General features: G+C 36.8%; 1 protein-coding gene and 1 pseudogene across 3 annotated transcripts in view; one reads left to right on the top strand and one right to left on the bottom strand.

Annotated features, from left to right (window-relative positions):
• Positions 1-24,152, bottom strand: part of PSME4 (proteasome activator subunit 4) — a 108,124-nt gene that overhangs the window by 80,647 nt on the left and 3,325 nt on the right. For all 3 annotated transcript variants that reach the window (XM_078056560.1, XM_078056561.1, XM_078056562.1), the window contains exons 2-3: positions 8,652-8,792; positions 7,898-8,014 (exon numbers count right to left, since the gene is read on the bottom strand). In XM_078056560.1, the coding sequence (XP_077912686.1) occupies positions 7,898-8,014; positions 8,652-8,792 (258 nt within the window). The remainder of the gene's footprint in view (positions 1-7,897; positions 8,015-8,651; positions 8,793-24,152) is intronic.
• Positions 5,416-5,832, top strand: LOC118547766 (DNA-binding protein inhibitor ID-2 pseudogene; annotated as a pseudogene).

Here is a 24,152-nt window from a genome sequence, read left to right as displayed (position 1 = left end):
CATTGGATCAGATGGACTTCACAGATATATTCAGAACATTCCATCCTAAAGCAACAGAACACACACATTGTTCTCAAGTGCACATGGACCATTCTCCAGAATAGATCACATTCTGGGTCACAAATCAGGTCTCAGCCAGTACCAAGAGACTGGGATCATTCCCTGCATATTTTTGCACCACAGTGCTTTGAAACTGGAACTCAATCACAAGAATAAATTTGGAAAGAACTCAAATACATGGAGGCTAAAGAGCATCCTACTAAAGAATGAATGGGTCAACCAGGAAATTAAAGAAGAATTTAAAAAATTCATGGAAACAAATGAAAATGAAAATACAACTGTTCAATTTTGGGATATAACAAAGGCGGTCCTAAGAGGGAAGTATATAGCACTACAAGCCATTCTCAAGAAACAAGAAAGGTTTCAAATACACAACCTAACCTTACACGTAAAGGAGCTGGAGAAAGAACAGCAAATAAAGCCTAAATCCAGCAGGAGAAAAGAAATAATAAAGATCAGAGCAGAAATCAATGAAATAGAAACCAAAAGAACAGTAGAACAGATCAACGAAACTAGGAGCTGGTTTTTGAAAGAATTAATAAGACTGATAAACCCCTGGCAAGATTTATCAAAAAGAAAAGAGAAAGGACCCAAATAAATACAATCATGGATTGAAAGAGGAGAGATCACAACCAACACCGAAGAAATACAAACAATTTTAAGAACATATTATGAGCAACTCTATGCCAACAAATTAGGCCATCTGGAAAAAATGGATGTATTCCTAGAGATGTATAAACTATCAAAACTGAAACAGGAAGAAATAGAAAACCTCAACAGACCCATAACCAGCAAGGAAATTGAATCAGTAATCAAAAACCTCCCAACAAGAGCCCAGGGCCAGATGGCTTCCCAGGGGAATTCTACCAAACATTTAAAGAATTAACACCTATTCTTCATCCTTCTGAAGCTGTTTCAAAAAACAGAAATGGAAGGAAAACCTCCAAACTCTTTCTATGAGGCCAGCATTACCTTGATCCCAAAACCAAACAAAGAACCCACAAAAAAGGAGAATCATAGACCAACATCCCTGATGAACATGCATGCAAAAATTTTCACCAAAGTACTAGGCAATAGGATCCAACAGTACATTAAAAGGATTATTCACCAGACCCAGTGGGATTTATTCCTGGGCTGCAAGGGTGGTTCAACATCTGTAAATCAATGTGATACACCAGATAAATAAAAGAAAGGACGAGCACCATATGATCCTCTTAATAGATGCAGAAAAAATATTTGACAAAGTACAGCATCCTTTCTTGATTAAAACTCCATGGTGTAGGGATAGAGGGTACATACCTCAATATCATAAAAGCCATCTATGAAAAACCCATAGCGAATATCATTCTCAAGGAAAAACTGAGAGCTTTTCCCTTAAGGTCAGGAACACATCAGGGATGTCCACTATCTTTTTTTTTTTTTTAAGATTTTATTTATTTATTTGAGAGAGAGTGAGCGAGAGAGACAGAGAGAGCACAAGAGGGGGGAGGGCCAGTGGGAGAAGCAGACTCCCCACTGAGCAGCAAGGGGCTCGATCCTGGGACTCTGGGATCATGACCTGAGCCGAAGGTAGACGCTTAACTGACTGAGCCACCCAGGCGCCCCAGGGATGACCACTATTACCACTGCTGTTCAACATAGTACTAGAAGTCCTAGCCTCAGCAATCAGACAACAAAAAGAAATATTTTAGTATATGTGCTGCCAAAGCTAGCACAACAAAAAGAAATAAAAGGCATCTGAATCGGCAAAGAAGTCAAACTCTCACTCTTCCCAGATGACATGATACTTTATATGGAAAACCCAAAAGACTCCACCCCAAAATTGCTAGAACTCATACATGAATTCAGTAAAGTGGCAGGATATAAAATCAATGCACAAAAATCAGTGGCATTTCTATACACCGAGACAGAAAAAGAGAAATTAAGGAGTTGATCCCATTTACAATTGCACCCAAAACCATAAGATACCTAGGAATAAATCTAACCTAAGAGGCAAAGGATCTGTACTCTGAAAACTACAGAACACTCATGAAAGACATTGAGGAAGACACAAAGAAATGGAAAAACTTTCCATGCTCATGGATTGGAAGAACAAATATTGTTAAAATGTCTATGCTACCTAGAGCAATCTATACATTCAATGCAATCCCTATCAAAATATCATCAACTTTTTTCAAGAACTGGAACAAATAATCCTAAAATTTGTATGGAACCTGGGAAGAACTCGAATAGCCAGAGGAATGTTGAAAAAGAAAAGCAAAGCTGGTGGCATCACAATTCCGGACTTCAAGGTCTATTACAAAGCTATATTCATCAAGACAGGATGGTGCTGGCACAAACACAGACACATAGATCAATGGAATCAGAAATAGATGCTCAACTCTATGGTCAACTAATCTTCGACAAAGCAGGAAAGAACATCTGATGGAAAAAAGACAGTCTCTTCAACAAATGATGTTGGGAGAATTGGACAGCCACATGCAAAAGAATGACACTGGACCATTTCCTTACACCACACAAAAAAACAGACTCAAATGGATGAAAGACCTAAATGTGCGACAGGAATCCATCAAAATCCTAGAGGAGAACACAAGCAGCAACCTCTTCAACCTCAGCCACAGCAACTTCTTGCTAGACATGTCTCCAAAGGCAAGGGAAACAAAAGCAAAAATGAACTATTGGGACTTCATCAAGATAAAAAGCTTCTGCACAGCAAAGAAAACAGTCGACAAAACCAAAAGACAACCGACAGAATGGGAGAAAATATTTGCAAATGACGTATCAGATAAAGGGCTAGTATCCAAAATCTATAAAGAACTTATCAGACTCAAAACACAAAGAACAAATAATCCAATCAAGAAATGGGCAGAAGACATGAACGGACATTTCTCCAAAGAAGACATCCAAATGGCCAAAAGACACATGAAAAAGTGCTCAACATCGCTCGGCATCAGGAAAATCCAAATCAAAACCTCAATGAGATACCACCTCACACCAGTCAGAATGGCTAAAATTAACATGTCAGGAAACGACAGATGTTGGCGAGGATGTGGAGAAAGGGGAACCCTCCTACACTGTTGGTGGGAATGCAAGCTGGTGCAGCCACTCTGGACAACAGTATGGAGGTTCCTCATAAAGTTGAAAATAGAGATACCCTATGACCCAGCAATTGCGCTACTGGGTATTTACCCCAAAGATACAAATGTAGTGATCTGAAGGAGCATCTGCACTCCAATGTTTATAGGAGCAATGTCCACAATACCCAAACTATGGAAAGAGCCCAGATGTCCATCGACAGATGAATAAAGAAGATGTGATATATGTATACAACGGAATACTACTCACCCATCCCCCAAAAAATGAAATTTGGCCATTTGCAACAATGCGATGGAACTACAGGGTATTATGCTAAGTGGAATAAGTCATTCAGAGAAAGACAATTATTGTATGATCTCACTTATATGTAGAATTTAAGAAATAAAACAGGGCATCGTAGGGAAAGAGAGGAAAAAATAAAACAAGACGAAATCAGACAGGGAGAGAAACCATAAGAGACTCTTAATCATTGGAAACAAACAGGGTTGCTGGAGGGGAGCGGGGTGGGAGGATGGGCTAACTGGGTGATGGACATTAAGAAGGGATTGTGATGTAATGAGCACTGGGTATTATATAAGACTGATGAATCACTGCCTTCTACCTCTGAAACCAATAATATATTATGTTGATTAATTGAATTTAAATTAAAAAAAGACATTATTTATATTTATTTTTGTCATTGAGTACAGATAAAGAATATAAGTAAATTATTTACAAATTTCATTTGAAAATAACTACACAATACAAAAGGGGGTGCTGCCTGCTCTAAACCAAGCAAAGATTTATTTCAGCAAAGACATGATGTTTCTTCAAAAGACCAAGAACAGCCATGGTCAAACTTCTAAGGAAGGAGGTTTCCATGACAGCAAGAATGACGGGATGCTTCAGGAAAAGACATGGTAATAAGCAGAGTATCCAGATGCAGGGTTGAACTATAAGCAGTGACTGACATGAACAGTGATAAGCTCTGACACAATTTCCAGGAAAGAAGAAAGCCATAGATATGTATTAGCGACCATGCAGGACTTAAAAGGAAGCAGCTGCCTTTGAAAAGGTACACCTCAGGGCAGGAAGTAAGGAGGTTGGTCATGAAAAAGCAAGTAAAGGACTTAACTGGAGAAGAAATTATTGAAGAAGCTGCCTTTTCTCCCCTAGCATTTACCAAAGATTTTCTGAGGCAGCCAAAAAACCAGCCAGGAAAATTTCGAAAAGACAACTTATTTTGAACACAGTTTAAAGGTCCCTGAAATCTATGAAACTGTGATTCCAGTCAAAGTCTCAACGGCCTCATATTTTAAGAAGGCCCAGTCAATCCAATCCATGCCATGTTTCTTCCAGCAGAATTAATACTTGGAACCTTTACTACAAAGCTTTTATGCTAAATTTTGGGTTTTCATAATAATACTTGTAAAAATGTATTTGAAGATGTACCATTTAGCTTCATGATGAATTTTCTCTTTTTATGGTTGAAATGGGTTTCGTCATTTTAACCCATAAAATCTTCAGGAAAGAAATGATCTCTCACCACCCTATTTGTGACCATTGTCCAAAAACCAATTAGGTCCTAAGTTCAGGATCACCTACAGTCATTTTTTTAAAAACTCTTTTCATTTATATCATTTCACTATTTACTTATGACCTAAAAATCTTTTAAAGTCTGCCATCTGCAGTCATTTTCAAAAAATTCTATGGTAAGGGTATAACAAAGGCTTCTGACTTCAGTGAAGCCTGAGAAATGATCATGGATTAAAAGAACTGAACTGGGGAGGCTATAAGAAGTCATGAAATAATGAAAACATGACTAGAACTGAGAGAGAAATCACAGAAATAAATCTTTAAGGTCTTAATTTATAAAAAAGAAAGAGGAAAATAACACAAGTGTGTAAAATGGTGCTCTTCAGGAAATAAGTACATATGTGTATGACAAACAACTCTAGGTAATGAGAGGAGAGGTAAACTGAAGAAAATTGTAGAAACTTTCCTAAAAATAAACCTCAATTACAAATAGTTTTAGGAGTTTTTTCTTAGGGGCACCTGGGTGGATCAGTCAGTTAAGCCTCAGACTCTTGATTTCGGCTCAGGTGTTGATCTCAGTGTCGTGGGTTCAAGCCCTGAGTTGTGGAGCCTACTTATAACAAAGAAGATTCTGAGCCCAGCCCGGTGTGGAGCACAGGAAGCCCAGGAAGATCCACAGGTGGCGGAGGCATGAGCCCCTGGGCAGTCGGCTCCTTCCTGGTCTCCCCTTCCTCACACATCAGCATGAAAGCCTTTAGTGCAATGAGGCCTGTTAGAAAAAACAGTCTTTCGGACCACAGCCTGGTCATCTCCTGGAGCAAAGCCCTGGTGGAGGACCCGATGAGCCTTCTGTACAACATGAACGACTGCTACTCCAAACTCACAGAGCTGGTGCCCAGCATCCCCCAGGACAAGAAGGTGAGCAAGATGGAAATCCTGCAACAAGGGATCTTGGACCTGCAGATCACCCTGGACTCGCACCCCACTATTGTCAGCCCATACTACTAGCGACCTGGACAGAGCCAGGCATCCAGGGCACTACTGACCACCCTAAACATGGACATCAGTATCCTGTCCTTGCAGGCTTCTGAATTCTCTTCTGAATTAATGTCAAATGACAGTAAAGCGCTCTGTGGCTGAATAAATGGTGTTCATGACTTTCCTTTTCTTTGCACAAGAACAACGAATTCACAGGATCTTTTAAGACACTGAACTTACTTTTTTAAGATTTTATTTATTTTTTTTTTTGTGAGAGAGGGAGAGAGAAAGCCCCTGTGCACATGAGTGGGGGGGGGAGGGGCAGAGGGAGAAGCAGACTCCCTGCTGAGCAGGGAGCCAGATGCGGGGCTCAATCCCAGGACGCTGAGATCATGACCCCAGCCGAAGGCAGACGCTTAACCGACTGAGCCACCCAGGCACCCCCTGAACTTATTTTTCAACCATTTCACAAGAAGAACAACAAACTGAATGGACATTTTTTAAAAATGGAAAGAAAACTAAGAATGACCATCTTCCCCAGGGTGTTCTCTGACCTGGACTGTGATATTATTTATGAAAAAGACTTTTAAATGCCCTTTCTGCAGTTGGAAGATTTTCTTTATATACTATTTCCACCATGAGGAGTGAAAACATTAAAATCGTAAGGAATTTCCCAATTTAAACAGACTTTGCCTTTTTTCAAAGGTGGAGCGTGAATACCAGAAGAATCCAGTATTCAGTTACTTAAATGAAGTCTTTTGCCCAGAAATGACCCTTTTGACGCAAGCCTAATGAATGCTGTGTGTGTGTATATATATGTATGTATATGTGCACGCGTGCGCGCAAGCACGTGCGTGTGTGTGGTGAAACCTTGTGCACTCTTTAATTAGAGTCTTCTTGTATAGTGGCAGAGATGTATATTTCTGCATACAAATAAAGTGTAATGATGTACTTATGCTAAACTTTTTATAAAAGTTTAGTTGTAAACTTAACCCTTTTATACAAATTAAATCATGTGTTTATTGAATGGTGATTGCCTGCTTTATTTCAGAGGACCAGTGCTTGGATTTTTATTATGCTATGTTATAACTGAGCCCAAATAAATACAAGTACAAATTTATATAAACTGTATAAGATTATAATAAACATGTCTGAAGTCAAAAAAAAAAAAAGAAAAAGAAACGAAAAGAAAAAAAAAGGTTTTGTTTTTTTGAAGTAGCCCAATGCAGGGCTTGAACCCACGACCCTGAGTTCAAGAGTTGGACATTTAACCGAATGAGCCAAAGTTTAAGAGTATTTTAAGCCAAATGTACCAAGACTGAGAAAATTAAGAGCTAGATCATAAATAGATAAAGCCTTGTTAACAAGGAAGAACGATACTTTGCAGTCAAGTCTAAAATCACTATTTACAGGGGCGCCTGGGTGGCTCAGTCATTAGGCATCTGGCTTCGGCTCAGGTCATGATCCTGCGGTCCTGGGATCGAGCCCCACATTGGGCTCCCCGCTCTGCGGGAAGCCTGCTTCTCCCTCTCCCACTCCCCCTGCTTGTATTCCCTCTCTCGCCGTCTCTCTCTCTCTGTCAAATAAATAAATAAATAATCTTAAAAAAAAAAATCATTATTTACCAAAAAGGGACAGATCATCATATTATATTCTGTAAACTCAGAATAAAATACAAAAGGTACCAGAATTAGAGATCTGGAAGAGTTAGGATGTACATAAAAGAAGGTATAATCAACCAGACATTCATAATCCTAGTATGTCTAAACATTGCATCCTAGTGTGTCTAAACCAAGAAGTTGTGCATTTGAATAGCTTGCATTCCATGAACAGTCAGTGAAACTAATGTTTCTTTAACTGGGATGTGGGTACCCTCTGGAATATGCCAAGCTCCTCTTCTTGAGGCGTTCATTTTACTTGAAGAATTAAAACACATGTGAACATATAATGAAGAATGCCAAATGTGCATTACTTTCAATGACAAAATACTAGATTTCAAACAAAAATCTGCTGTCTTTGGCCAGTATGGTAATGTTAGCTGTCAGATATCCTGGTAGGAAATTCTTAAGTGTAACTTCAGATATAGTTTAAAGAGGGCAATAAATTGTTTTGAGAGTGAAGTTACAAAGAAATGAGCACACTGAAATGTCTATTTGCTTATCTCAAATAACCCAATCATTTCTCAATTATGACCAAATTCTAAAAGGCCCCAAGTGCTCCCAAAGAACTACTTTAAAAGGAAACTTACTTAGGAAACCAATTTAATCCCAGGTGCTCTGTCTTGGAATATAGTATTCTTTCCACCATGTCATAAAGTGGTCTCCAAGGTAACTCCAAATCATCTCTTGAAAGAAGTTCCTTTTTCCTAATAATAAAAAAAAAAGTAACCATATATGTATATATTCATGCACAGCTGTTTATATTACACCTACTACACAGGGATGACAGTTGTTAAATGCTGCTGTCATCCTGGGTGGGCCTTGCTTTTCCCTATCCACAGCAACTCACTGGTAGAATGCAGTAGTACGAAGAACAATGCACCAGATTCTTACTGCTGCTCAAACCTCAAAGAGCACCAGGTAAAAGGGGGCATTTAAATTTGTGCCACCATTACTGCCAATGAATTTCCTATTTTCCCATGTTATCTATGGAGTATTTAATTGTTTCCAGCATTGTGCTGAGTACATAGGCGTAAAGAATAAATGATTCATGACTCCTTTAGGATCTTACCACATACATAATGGAAGAAAACTAGTTTAAACGAACATCAAGTAACATATATTTCCATGTGTGCTACAAAACAGAAGGCCTCACAAGGAGACAGAATTTTAATTAATTAACATGTATGGCTTCAACTTATGATAAAATTTTCTGCAACCTTTTTGCAAACTGGCAATTTGGGACTTGGGTCTTCTTACCAAAGAACACTTAGCTCTTGTTGCCTAAAACCTTGAAGAAACAAACCAAAAACTGTTAGCAGAAATCACAGGAAATGTACTTACTTTAACAAGTTGATCAAGAGACGGGCAAATCCCTGCATCATGCTGATTTCCAGTTTTGGAATTGATACCAGCTCATACAATAACTTGATAAAAAGAACATGATCTTCTTTGCTAAATTTTCTCCCATAAAGTCGAATATATCTGCAACAGAAAAATCAATATAGCCTTTAAAAATAAGTTACCCATATTCACTGCCAGCATTATTCACTGCCAAAGTGTGGAAGAAACATTAATGTCCATCGATGGATGAATGAATAAACAAAATGCAGTGTGTATTTGTGGTGTGTGTGTATGTGTATTATTATTATGCTGTGAAATTAGCCAATCATAAAAGACAAATACTGCACGATTCCACTTATATGCAGTATCTAAAATAATCAAACTCATTGAAACAAAAAGTAGAATAGTAGTTACCAGGGACAAGTGGAGGTGGGGCACACAAGGAAACACGGAGTTATTCAAGGAGTACAGGGTTTCAGTTATGTAAGATGAAAAAGTTCTGAAGATCCGTTGTACAATGTACATATGCTAATAATACCGTAGTGTACACTTAAAAATTGTTAAGAGTAAATTTGTTTTTGCCACAATAAAAAAAATATGTATTATGACACCTTAATTTCAAATGCCCTTGATGTTAAGCATTTTATATCTTTACTCATTATGTAGGAAAAATTATTCTGTTTTAATTAAGACTACCAAATAATAATTTAATTAACAAAAGGCTTATAATGATAACTGAATTCTCATCAACATTCAGTGACCAATTAAAATACTGTTGTCTTATTGTTGTTTGGTCTTAACTGGCCTTTGGCCATTAGTATCCCTGAAATGGGTTCCTTTGTCCCCTTCCTTTTATTAAGTAAGTGCTCATTCAAGAGAATTATCTGTTGATATGTAACTCCTAAAACTACTTAAAAACAGCATATCACAATATAAAGAATAAAATAGAACAGGAGAGTACAGATATAGAAGTTTACTGTTTAACCACAGATTCTTTGAAGAAACAATAATGGTTTGCTTAGAATCCTAAAATACACCAAGTTACATAACTTATAATACCATGTGTTTCTGAGTTAACTCACAGTTATACTAAAATTAAGTTACTATCAAAAATAATATAGTATTTTACCTCAAAGTTATACATTTTTAGTTTTTTAACTTTAGATAACCAAGGTAATCAAAAGCATCGACTACAAGCAAAGGAAAAGGTGTCCTAAAAAGCAAGAATGACTAATTAATTATAGACTATTTTAAGGATGCGTAAGTAACAAAAACTTAAGTAACCAAAAACTTACTTAGAACAAATTAGTGAACACTTAAAAATCATAAACACCTTTGAGAAAGAATCATTTTACAAATATATAAACCAACAGAAAAGATATTAATATTCCTTATATGTTCTTTAGCACTGCCCCAATAGCTAAGATCAAATTGAATTTATGCTTAACTTCTAAAATTAGGGTATCTAACTGCTTTTCCTTTCCAGAAATTCCTCAAAATTCTTGGTCCACTAAAAACATACTTTTTCATTTTCTCAGGCTGTTGTGTATTTATTTATTCATTCAGCTCTTTTCTCTTGTTTCAAGACAGAATCCCATGATTTCACCTTAGTACTCTGTGACTGGATAGTACAAACAGCAGAGCAACGAGAGTGAGATACTGTTTTGCTTCTGCCAGTAACTACTGTGCAAGTTTCTTAACTACACTGGGCTGGTAAAGCAAATGGAATAGTGAAGGCAATATATAAAAACCCTAAGCCCAGGGCTACCGGGGCACTTTAAGTTGCTGAATAAACGTGGTACAGCCTCCTGCAGCCTCCCCTCAAGTTCACTCTAAATTTTGGAGTAAAAGGTAGAATCAACACTACTTTCAAATGAAAGCAAACTATATTCCTAAAAACTACACGGAGAAGAGTTCAAAGAACGATCCTTTGCTTTCAGTGGCTACTTCAGGTCTAGCCAGGACTCTGGATGCCCCTGGAGCTCTGTACTTTCCTCTGTGGCTAGGATACTTCTGGAGAAAAACTGGGGAAACATGGCTCTAAGTCATCGAAATAACTTAGCTACAGTCCATTGCATTTACTGCAGTAGAAAGGCAACTATATGCTTAACATTAGGAACACAAAATTCAGAGCCCCAAATTTAATATTATGAAAAGAAGAGACCAACAGGGGGATTCCTAGAGGAGGTAGAACTGCTGACAAAACTAGAGATGTTAGGGGATTACTCAGAAAGAAACCTTCTATTTTCCCTGTCAACCGGGAAACAGTTCTTGTCAACCAGAAAGTGGTTCTTGTCTCAGCATTTCTCAAAATGCAGTCCAAGAAAAATTTGTTCTGAAGAGCACAAAAAGTACAAGAAGAAAATTAATAATTGCTTTTCATAAAAATTGAGAAATTCTGTTCACAATAAAACACTATTAAAAGTGAAAAGCCCAATCTGATATTTGGAATACATCCACCTGACAAAGTACTCTTATGCAAATTACATAAGAACTCCTTCAAATCAGTAAAAGACACAACCAGATTTAAAAAAAAAAAAAAAAAAGGCAAAAGACTCAGGCAGGCACTTCTCAGGAGACAACATACAGATGGCTAATAAGCATATGTAAAGATACTCAACACCCTTACTCACCAGTAAAAGCAAATTAAAACCACAGTAAGGTACCACTTTACACCCACCAGACTGACTAAAACTAAAAAGCCTAATAATATCTAGTTTGGGTGAGAATGTGGAACAACCGGACCTTTCATATGTTAATGGTAGGTGTATAAAGTCCTATACCCACTTTGGAAAAAGTGCCTTGATAATACCTAGCAAATGTCTATTAGACTGTTTAAAATGCATATTCCTGAGTTCCATCTTAAATCTAGACCATTAAAATACCAGGAGTGTGAAATGCAATAAAATTGTTCAAAAAAAATAAAAAATAAAAAAAAAATACTCAGGGTGGAGACTAAGAACCTTCATTTTTCAAAAACTACTCCAGTTGGTTTTTCTGTATATTTATGTTCAAAAATCCTACTTTTGACCATATTGATAATCTTTTCTTTTTCCAATTTTCACTTTAAGTTTTAGAACTAAAAATTACTATTAGAGGTCTCAAAATACTTGAAAACCTTGGTAACAGTCATGATTGATCTTTTGAACAGAGTTTCTTAAACTATCCAGAATATATAAATGATGTCATTATGTTCCATCCTCCCACAGGGGAGAAAAACTATGAAAGATAATACAAAAGCACTTTTTAATTGCTTCCTTCCTCCTCAAAACCTTATACTGTATTAATCAAATGCTTTAATTTTTAATCTCAAGCAAAGAAAGGCAGTAGCATACCAGGAACAGTAGTTATTTAATAAAGTGTGCAATACTGTCAAGGTTTTTTCTACTATACAACCTGAAGATAGTTTACTATTCATTACAAGGAAGTTTGAAGTAATACAAAATTATATGTTACTGAAATGAACTAAGAATTAGAGCTTGACAAGAGGCTAAAAATACTGGTTTCAATACAAGCTTTGTCATTCACCAGTTATTTTTCTTTAAGGCAATCGCTGGATTTCTAAGGTTCTAACTTAGGCATCAATCAAGTAAAATTAATATAATTTCAGAACAACATTAAGACTATTTGTAATTATAAAAGATGTTAAGACATTTAGCAATGACATTTAATCTTAAGTAAATGCTTTATTTTGGGTAGTCCTACTCAAAAGACAAAAAAATGGAATTTTACTTATAAAATTTAAAAACTAGAGTTTAACTATATTCATTTAAAACACTGATGGAGGGCGCCTGGGTGGCTCAGTTGGTTAAGCGACTGCCTTCGGCTCAGGTCATGATCCTGGAGTCCCAGGATCGAGTCCCGCATCGGGCTCCCTGCTGTCAGCGGGGAGTCTGCTTCTCCCTCTGACCCTCCCCCCTCATGCTCTCTCTCTCTATCTCATTCTCTCTCTCAAATAAAGAAATAAAATCTTAAAAAAAAAAAAAAATAAAAATAAAACACTGATGGATCTTTTTTTTTTTTGGAAAGATTTTATTTATTTATTTGAGTGAGAGAGAGAGAGCACAAGCAGGGGGAGGGGCAGAGGAAGAAGCAGGCTCCCTGCTAAGCAGGGAACCCCATGTGGGACTCAATCGCTTTTAAAAAATCCTACATCTAGGGTCGCCTGGGTGGCTCAGTCAGTCGAGTCATTGAGCATCTGACTTGATTTCTGCTCCATGCTCAGTAGGGAGTCTGCTTGAGATCCTCTCCCTCTTCCTCTTCCTCTCCCCCTGCCTTGCACTCTCTCTCTCTCAAATAAATAAATCTTAAAAAAAAAAACACTCCACATCTAACAATACATCCTAAGTAAAAATCTAGAATATCAAAGTCAAAATACCAAAGTTTTTCATTGCACATTTGCAGTAAAATTTTCCTGGGGAAAAAAAAAAGAAGCCGACATAAGAGAATGGTTTGCTACATTGTGGTTTATGCCTTTAGATATAATGCAGTCATTTAAAAAGCACTTTAGTGGATGTGAAATGAAATGTCTTATTAAAAAAAAAAAAAGCAGGATACAAGGGGCACCTGGGTGGCTCAGTCAGTTAAGCGTCTGCCTTTGGCTCAGGTCATGATCTAGGGGTCCTAGGATCAAACACGGAGAGGGGCTCCTGCCTGCTTTTCCCTCTGCCTCTGCCCCGCCCCTGCCCCCTGCTTGTGCTTGTGCTCTCTCACATGCACTCTCTCTCTCTCAAATAAATAAAATCTTTTTTTTTTTTTAAGATTTATTAATTTAGGAGTGCCTGGGTGCCTCAGGTGCCTCTCCCACTCCCCCCTGCTGTGTTCCCTCTCTTGCTGTGTCTCTGTCAAATAAATAAATAAACTCTTTAAAAATAAGAAAGATTTATTATTTATTTGAGAGAGCACACAGAAGGAGAGCAATGTGGGGCTCAATCCCAGGACCCTGGGATCATGACCTGAGCTGAAGGCAGACGCTTAAACGACTGAGCCACCCAGGCACCCCAATAAAATCTTTTTTAAAAAAAGCAAGATACAAAACATATATGAATACAACCAAAGAAAATATATACTCATACATTAAGATTAAAAGATAAAACAGACACCATAACACATTACCTCTATGGTAAAATGGAGTGATTTTCATGTTTTCCTATATACCTTTGTTTATTCTAACTTTCTTAAGTAAAAAGGCATTATTTTTGTAATTAAAACATGTAAAAACATTTCATATCAAATTTCTGTTGTAAAATACAATGTTTAAAATTAGGTAATCAATATTTTTGCATTTCTACATTTCTTTTAATAAAAACAGCCCTTATCAAAGACTACTAAAGTCCTATTTAAAAGAGCACAGAAGTTAGGTTGTAGGGTTCTCCCTAGCCAAAAATGACACCAGAGCATGAATCACGTAATTACCTGCAATGTATGTTTAAATCCATTGAGTTCATAATGAAACTAAAAAATATAAATACAAACAAAAGAAAAACCCCACAGATTATGCCCTTGAAGAATGCTATGGGACCAAGTCATTATCTTAAAAACTGGTAAATAGGGCGCCTAGGTGGCTCAATCTGTTAAGCCTTGGACTCCTGATTTCAGCTCAGGTTGTGATCTCAGCTCATCTCAGTTCTGTTAGATCCAACCCTCCCTCGGATGAGCCCACACTCCGCGGTGAGTCTGCTTGAGTTCTCTCCCTCTGCCCCTCCCCCTGCTTGCATGGGCATGTGCTCTCTCTCTAAAATAAATAAATCTTAAAAAAAAACTGGTAAATAAAGAGAACCAATGAAACATTTATCCTGGCTTCTATAAGAATTGTACCTCAGGGTAAACAATAGTTCAGGAGTAAAAGTTTTTTAGAGAACTTCAGCTAATAAGCAAAGAACCATTTTGCAATCTCTAAAGAATGCAGAATGGCTATTAACATCACAAAAAGAGAACCAGGGATTATGCCTCTCCTGATAAAAGTATACCATATACCTAATACCCAGTCTTGAAAAAGAAAATGAGTAAACTAGGAAACACAAACAGGGGTAACTGTTTCAGGAAGGGTAAAAGAGTATGTTGTCAATGCTATGATTTTCCCTACAACATCTAAATCCAGCAACAAGAAAAACCCACTTTTATTTTTTTTTTAAAGACTTTATTTATTTGAGAGAGAGAGACAGCGAGAGAGGGAACGCAAGCAGGGGGAGTGGGAGAGGGAAAAGCAGGCTTCCCACTGAGCAGGGTGCCCGATGTGGGACTCGATCCCAAAACCCTGGGATCATGACCTGAGCCGAAGGCAGACGCTTAACGACTGAGCCACCCAGGTGCCCCCAAAAAACCCACTTTTAGACTAAATAAGAAAATCCACAGAATATGTTTTTTAAAATTGGCAGCCTTCTTTACGGTAACCAGATAAAAAACAGTGGTGAATGGAGGTAAACTGTTCCATTCATAATATCAACAAAAAGATTCATTAGAGATTTATCTGAAAGAGGGCGCCTGAGTGGCTCAGTCCGTTAAGTGTCTGACTTTGGCTCAGGTCATGGTCTCAGGGTCCTAGGACTGAGCCCTGCATGGGGCTCCCTGCTCAGCGGGGAGTCTGTTTCTCCCTCTCCCTCTGCCCCACCCCCCTGCTTGTTCTCTTTCTCTCTCTCAGATACATAAATAAAATCTTTAAAAAAAAAGGTAATTTCTCTAAGAGAAATGTATAGGAATTACATTTTTTTTTTTTCCGGTTTAGATATTTATTTATTTATTTTTAGGAATTACATTTTAAAACAATAAAACTGTACTAAATGTAAAATATCTGAATAAATGGTGAGACATAACAATTTTTAAAACTATGTCTTAATACCTGACGGCTAGAGGTAAATGGTCATGGTAATTTTATTTGCTTTAAAATACTTGTCAATGAGATGCCTGAAAAAACTCTTCCCTCTAACCAGAAAAAAACAATAAACAAAACAAAAAAACCAACCTCCCTCCCCACTTTACTGTCTCTTTCTTCTGTTCCTAAGATATCACCAATGACAAAAATTAAAAAAGGCAAAATGTGCAGAGAAAGCTAGAAGATCAGGAATTAATTACTTTGACTTTATTCCAGGACTAAGTCCTTCATCATAACACATAATATTTAAAAACGCAGATACAGCTTCTCATTACTAGGAATAGTGAGTGAACAGATAAAATGTAGGGTTTTCTCATAAATCCACCTCTCCTTCTCTTTTCATTCAATTACCCATGTAATCAAAATGCATCTCTAGATGTGAGGAATTACGTATTGGAAAACTTAAATATACAGAAGTAAGGGAGACAAATGAAGTACTATCAGTTTTGTGATTTTTTTTTTTTAACCAATGTTTCATCATAGATGAGAGTCCACTGAACCGAATCTTGAAAGATCAGAAAGCCGTCATCACTCTGAATAAGCAACCGAGGGTCAAGAAAATCTGAGCATTTGGGGAAAGAGGCAGGAACAGGCACAGAGACAGCTCTAGGGAGAGGAACAGAGCAAGAACAGCATACTTCTATGACAAAAAGACACAACCAAGAGAGTGTTCCTTATTTTCTCATTTCACTTCCAAAGAGGTCAAGCTGAGAATCAAGAAAAGGGATGCACTATCACACACACACAAAAACAAATTAACAATAAAGGATATCAATTCCAAGGGCCTGCTGACATAGAAGAAAGGCAAATTAGGTGTTATCTAAAGTGGAGAATATTTTATGTTGCCATGCTCTAGACTGCTTTGCAACTCCCAATGTTATCATCAACTCTGAATAGCCAGAATATTTATTGATTTCAACACAGCAGCCAAGCCAGCAGGAGCAGCACGGTTCTACAAATTTGCAGAGAATTCAAAGTATTCTAGGTCAGTTCCTTGGGCAAGTCATTTAATCTCTGTATTTGTTAAGACCTGGGTTTCCTCACAAGGCTATGGTGATGGGTAATTGATTAATGTACAAGAAAGACATTCTGATTTAATTGATCTGAAATGGGCCCCGAGTACCAGTTGTTTTTATGCTTCCCAGACATTTCACTACATTTGAGAACCACTGCACCTTAGCAGACTGACTGGAGTACAAGATATGGTGGTTTAAAATCTATTTCAATCATTAAAAATAAAATACTTATACAATCTGTTTCAATTAATATTTCTTCAGTTATGAGGCTAAATTTATCTTAAGGTATTTGCTTACTATATATTTTCTTGTGAATTATTTGTTCATATCCTTAAAAGCCTATCTATCCTTTAAGGTTTCCTCTTTCAGAGTCTTCCTTCATTCCCAACCAAAAGTGCTATCTCTGTCCTCTCTGTCCCTTAACAGCTTGTACCAAACGAGTATTTTCCACATTCTATTTCTTACTGGAGTTATACATGTATATATTATAGTGTTTCTTTTTTTTTTAAACATTTTATTTATTTAATTTATTTATTTATTTTTTTTTTTTTTAAAGACTTTATTTATTTATTTGACAGAGAGAGATATAGCGAGATAGGGAACACAAGCAGGGGGAGTAGGAGAGGGAGAAGCAAGCTCCCCGCTGAGCAGGGAGTCCGATGCGGGGCTCGATCCCAGGACCCTGGGATCATGACCTGAGCCAAAGGCAGACGCTTAATGACTGAACCACCCAGGCGCCCCTATTATAGTGTTTCTTTAGATGACTAACAGGTAAGGATGGCAGGGACTATGCCTCTATACATATATAACCCTCAACTCTAACCAAAGAATGAAACAAGGTGGACGTTCTGAGAAACATTTTTTCAGCTGACCAAATGTATGAGTGTATCTTCAGAAATATACTGGCTTACATAATTAAAAACAGCTCACGCGAACTAGTTCTATTTTTAAAAAGAAAAAAAGAAAACCCTTCAAACTAACAATAAATATTTTACCAAATTAAGTAAATTGGCCTTAAAACATTGAGTAGGTTTCCGAAACACACTATAAAACAGGTCTATTATCTTTACCAAGGATAGTATTTCTGACGGAAGGCCCTAAATGGACAAGGAGATCTGAAGTACACACTTCTCTTTATCCCCATCTACACCACAGGCTAAACAATACTCACTGGAGTGTGAGCATATTGTATTTCAGAGTTATATCCTTTATGACTTATTATAACTGACATGACAATTTCTGCAGTAATACAGTCATTCACTCTTAATACCTAATAATGATCCCTCTATTCTTTTCCCAGTTGCTTCTCCCTGGAGTCAGGGACAAGGGGCATTCATCTCTTGAAATGCTTTACTACACTTAAGAGCCAGACATGGCAATAGAGAATGGAAAGTAACAAATGGTTCTGGAGCATACAGCCTAGAGGGAGACAGATAACTGATTTATTTCAAAATACTGTGCTCCAAATACAGACTTTAACAGTTATGTGGTCGACTTGTTCATATCTTTGTTCCCCCACATTAAATGGCTTTCTCAAGATTCCTGCTTACCTAACCAAATCCCACCTCAAGGCTCAGGTGCCGTTCTTCCCCAGGTGGCCTTCCCAGGCTATACAGCCTGGGAGTTTCCTTCCTCTGGGACTCATGGTTAAGAGCAAGCCCTGTGGTCATTAGACAAATCAGCTAATACCGTACCTCACTAAGTCTCATTTCTTCAAAGGTAAAACTGGGATAACAAACGTACCTACAATTCATAGGGACGTTTGTGAAAATTAAGTGAAATAATGACGGTCAAGTCATTAGCATAGTGCTGGCACACTCTGAGGCCTCAACATATGGTAGGTAGTACCTATGCCACTCATTCAATCATCTATTAACTAATGCTCTCTTGCAAGATGCCGCAGTCTACTGATTTTTTAACCTGTTGGAACTTTTCGTTTTTACCCCTCGTGTCTTTGTGGCTCAAGGTGTAGGTGTTGATTAGACGATCTGAATTACAGAAAGAAACCTATAAAATCAGTAGCTTTCATATTTTGGGAGCCACAACCCACCCTTATAAATATATAACCCGGTATATACTTAAACATATATAAAACTGAAAAAAAATATATAAAAAACTGAAATTAAGGTCATAAACATTCAGCCTTATTACTTTTAAATTTACTCTAATAATTCTAATTCTAATTTAGTTCACCAACAAACAAACAACCCCCTCAAAACAAACAAACAAAAAACTGGTCAAGACCTAAATTGATTTCACAATGCTTTGGTCATAACCCACAAATGAAAAATTCTCTATTAAGCACTTATAAATGAACATATAGATGACAAATTGTGAGACCATACAAACTACAAAAAAAAAAAAAAACTCCACAAAATGAAAAAGTTTTAAGATATTTGTCTAATTATGATTTTTTAAAAATCACATTTTAAATCACTCTGGAATTTGTTAAATGGTAACTTTTTTCCTGCCATACACAAAATAGGGACCACTGTTTGATTTATGTTGGCAGAAATTTGACAATATTTTATTTATTGGGATGTCTGGAAGTAACCCACCTCCCCTCATAAGAGAAACTATCCCAACTAAACTCTTTAGGAATCCACCCAAAATATAAACTAGACTCTAATGCAAAAGATTGCATTCATAAAGTTTCTTACTCTAAAAACTTCTACCTCATCCTTGGTTTAAAAAAGAAATTTGTCAGAAAACAAAATGAAATACTCACACTTAAGAGCCCAAAGATCACTAACACATTTCTTTTAGAGTACCTACCATTAGGAGATTAGAAAGCATTTTTAATAATTCTTAAGCAATTTCCAATTTATATGAATTACAATACTATTCTCAAACCCATTTCAAAGGTGTTAGTTTTTTCTTGGGAAGGGAAAAAGTCTTTACTGTATTTTGATTTTTTTCTTTTCTTTTTTTTTTTAAAGCTTTTTTTTTTCTTTTTAACTAATCTCTACCCCCAATGTGGGGCTCAAACTCACAACCCTGAGATCAAGAATCGCATGCTCTTCTGATTGAGCTAGCCAGGCCCCCCTTTACTTTATTTTTAGACTCTAAAATTTAGGGTCTATTTATTGTGAAAAAAAGCCAAAATAGCATAAAAAGGCGATGATCACTACCAAAACTGTATGGTTCACCTGTTCAAAAACTGTATTAACTACACTCTGAATTATTTAGTACTAAATATTTAAACATAACAATCATTATAGATTTATTTTTAAATGAAAGTCTCAAACTCACTGATGCAACCAATATAATCTGCTTTCTTCTCTAATTAACCTTGCTAAACCCACTCCCCCCAGACTCCCACTTTGGATTATGAAACACACCATTCTCTTCTTTAACCAAAATGCTCCTTCCCTCCGTTTCTTTTACTAAATATGTAACTTTCTTTTGAATCCCGTATTAAAATAGAGGATTTCATTTCCGGACACCTGGGTGGCTCAGTGGTTAAGCGACTACCTTCGGCTTGGGTCGTGATCCCGGAGTCCCAGGATCGAGTCCCGCATCGGGCTCCCTTTGCTCAGCGGGGAGTCTGCTTCTCCCTCTGACCCTCTCCGCTCTCATGCTCTCTCACTCTCTCTCTCATAACGAAATAAAATCTTAAAAAAAAAAAAATAGATCTCATCCCATATTTGTTTTCTCCATTTTGACTGTAAAAGTAGTAATTTCTTAGAATTCCATAATGCTTTAGTTTAGAAAGACCAAAAAATTAATTATAATATCACTGAGTACAAATGAATGCATATACACTGCCGTACTGCTGTAGTAAATGCTGGGAGAGGAGGAAAGGAAGTAAACATGGAGGACACTGACCTCAAGAAGGCTCACAGTAGAGGGAAGATTATATACAAAGACTACAAAAGCACAAACAAGGGATCAAGAGAGAGTGCACTAAAAGGGAAGAAATGCTGAGTGCAGGCCGAATATGGAAGTAGCCAACCTCAAGATTCCAAATGGGAATATTTATAGTATGCACTGCTTTTAACATTCCAGTGGCTGTGTCAATGAATATAAAGGTTTTTTTGGTTGTTTGCTTGCTGTTGCTGTTATTACCCTATTCTCAGCTTGCCATTCACACTGTATGAGATTTTGATCTAATTTTCTACACAGGTTAGAAAGAAACACAGATTTGGATTTTGTATTAAAAAGGAGAAAAGGAGAGCAGTGAGAGAAGATTCACTAGAAGTCTCATTTAACAGAAAAGTTAACACCTGGGTTCCAAAATGAGAAAATGGGTTAAGAAGTTATGCCCTTATTTACTACTAAATAAACAAGCATCCCTTAAAAAAACAAGAAACTGCCTCCATTTTAGTTCAGTCAAGAACATATATTTCAAAGACAATTTTATTTTATAGCACTGCAGCAAGACCACTTGGGAAAATTGTTTTTAAATGATACATTCACATTTCTGAACAAGGAATAGTACTGTTTTATTAATTTTTTTTCCCTAACTGCCCTTCTCAGTGCCTCCATTTAGGGCATTAAAACGTATTGGTCAGAATAAGAATTTTTTTTTTAAGTAATGACCTTAGAATTCATATTTACTTTCCTCAAGTTTCTTGATGGAGCTACTCCTTGCCTAGGCTGTCCTTAAAGAACAAAAATGTGTGCTTACAGAAAAGCAGCACACTGGAACTTCCCAAGAGGGCAGAAATCTTTCACTAACATATCCCAAGGGCTAAAACCAGTGCCAGGCCCCCACAAAGCACTCAGAAAATATTTGTTCAAAGACTCCTGCCACTACTCCTTTGCATCCAACTATGTATTAACTAATAAGAACATCAGTATCTTTGTTTTCAAAATGGAGAGAATTCAAGGAAGTCCTGGTTGCCCCAGGACGGACTCTATGTCTCCGCAGTTAAAAGGGGGAGAAGAACAATGCCAAAATACACAAATGTTCATTAAGAAGCTGTATTATAAATCACTACCCATGGGGTCTGTCTGAAGTAAACCTTAGACAAAACAATGCAAATGGAAACTCAGAAGTAAAACCACAAATTTTGCAAGTAGAATTTCATGAGATTGATCAAAGTGATGTTGGATTATCGTTCATTTTTCTAAGCTTGAGAATGGCATCAGTATTGAGTTTTTTGGTTTAATTCCTTTTCCCTTGCAGATACATACTGGAAGCACTTATGAATGAAGTAATATGCTTCAAAAACAATGGGGGGTGCATGGGAGTGGAAGGAACATGATTGGCCATGAGTTGATAACTGAACATAGGTGATGGGTACATAAAGTTCACTATATTATTGTCTTTCTTTGTATATGTGTGATATTTTCCACAATAAAAAATGTTTAAAGGAAAATAAAAAAAGTATTCAAAAACTATTCAAATCATATATATTGACAAATGAGATTCTGCAAAAACATTCAGTTAACTAGTAAGGAGAAAAAACTGAGAAGGTGTTTTAAAAGAATGATTAACGGGCGCCTGGGTGGCTCAGTCGTTAAGCATCTGCCTTTAGCTCAGGTCATGATCCTAGGGTCCTGGGATCCAGGCCCACATCAGGTTACCTGCTCAGCAGGAAGCCTGCTTCTCCCTCTCCCACTCCTCCGGCTTGTGTTCCCTCTCTTGTTGTCTCTCTCTGTCAAATAAATAAAATCTTAAAAAAAATAAAAGAACGATTAAAAGAGGTTCTTGAGGGACATCTAACTAGCTCAGTCAGTAGAGGATGTGACTCTTAATCTCAGAGCCATGAGTTCAAGCCCCACATCAGGCATGGAGCCTACTTAAAAAAGAGAAAAAGAAAGAAAGAAAGAATGAATGAAAGCAAGTAAGGCAAGAAAGAAACTAAAAAGGTGTTTGAAAAATGGCAAGGGCCTCAAATATATATATATATATATATATACATACATACACACACACACACACATATATATAATATCTAAGTTTGAGACTGCTATGAAAAATTAAATGTGTGCATGTGTAGGTACAGGGGATATCTGTATTTTCTGCTCAATTTTGCTTTGAACCTAAAGCTGCTCTAAAAACTAAAGTTGGTTAATTAAAAAAAAAGAAGAAGAAAGAAAAGAAATGTGAAGGACAGTTTACTGCACTGTTATACAACTTTGTCAGAAAAATTCATGTCCCCAAATAATTTAATTCATTTACTTTGTTTTTCTATGGAAAATCAGCTTTCAAATCAATTCAACAAAGAAATTTTGGTTCCCGTTTTGAGTGTAGTCATATAATAACAAAAGCAAACCTTTTCTACTACTTTCCCTAACTGGTTCTCACTGATCAATGTGGTAATTTGTCAAGATTTCAAGATTTTTTACAAGTACAAAGCACTTCTATTTATTGTGTACTTCACAATTTCAACACTTAAACATTAGATACCCAAATAAGTACACCGTGTTAATAGCTGAGATTCAGTGGTTGGAATTTTCTACTTTCTCCCCCAACACAGAGATGATACAAATTTGGGTGCTCCGGTGGTCAGATTATTACTTTCCACAAAAGAAGTTCAGTGTATTTGATAATTCGTATCTTGACTAAACTTAAGTTTCCGGTGGTTATATAATCTAATTAAATACATTATGTGGTTTCAACTGGGATAATCCAATTCCTATCCAAGAAGGCTATATCATGTTCTTAATAATAATTAAACAAGGAAGTTATAGTTTAATTAGCAAATGAAATGATTTGTCAGTATAATAGAGTCATTTCATTATAAGAAAACAGCACAGAATATAATATTTCATTATAACAAGTAAGACATTTAAATTTGTTTCATAATACACCAAGTGCACATCCTTCACTAAAATCAAAATTCTGTTTTAAAAAAAAAGAAACACAAAAGAAAGGATTATAGATGGAGTAAACTTTAGGAAATAGTAGGCTATTCACTTGTTTTCCCTCCTCCAGACCAATTTAAAGGAACACAGAGCTAGAAAGACCCTTTGGGACTAACTCAGTGATTTTTCAAACAATATGTTTCAGAGCCCTGAGCAGGCTTTAGGGGGTTCTATAATCAGTGAAGTGTTAAAAAGAAAAAAGTCAGTGCAACTTTATCCTGCCCAAGGAGCCCAATATTGTGTTTAAGATTTTGCTTTTATAGAACAGTCCTCAGGTAAGTTTTAAGTTTGAAAAGCCACTAAGAGTCTATACTCCTCCCACTTTCTGAAAGAGGACCCTAAAGCTGAGAGAGGTTAAGCAAGACCAAGATGATAATAATGTTCACAGCAAGGTCAGGTATAGATCAACTGACATCTTCAAACTAGACCTCACCACACATGAAAGGTCCAGAGGGAAAAGGGAGAAAAAATAAGTTTCAAGATTATCTTTCTTCAACTCTGTCATTCTCTACATGGACTGTACCAGTTATCCACCAACACCTTTCACTTCGAGTCCAGGAGCTGTCTTTACTGCTGTTTTCCAAAGACCATTAGGCTTGTGCCTCTCTTCTCCAATTTGTTTCCCTGCTTCTTAAAAACATTCCCTGTGATATTACCTCACGCAGTTCTAACACTTTAACTTGTCCATACAAGAGAGCTTGTATTTTACCACAGAGCCAATTTTTAAAGTACACAGAAATAACCTTTCTTCACAGAGATGTTACACAGACCCACAGTCTCAAAATGGATTGAAACAGA

Source organism: Halichoerus grypus, chromosome 10 (assembly GCF_964656455.1).
Source record: "Halichoerus grypus chromosome 10, mHalGry1.hap1.1, whole genome shotgun sequence".
Taxonomy (NCBI): Eukaryota; Metazoa; Chordata; class Mammalia; order Carnivora; family Phocidae; genus Halichoerus; species Halichoerus grypus.
Note: the sequence above shows the minus strand (reverse complement) of the source record. Positions and strands in the feature narration are given on the sequence as shown.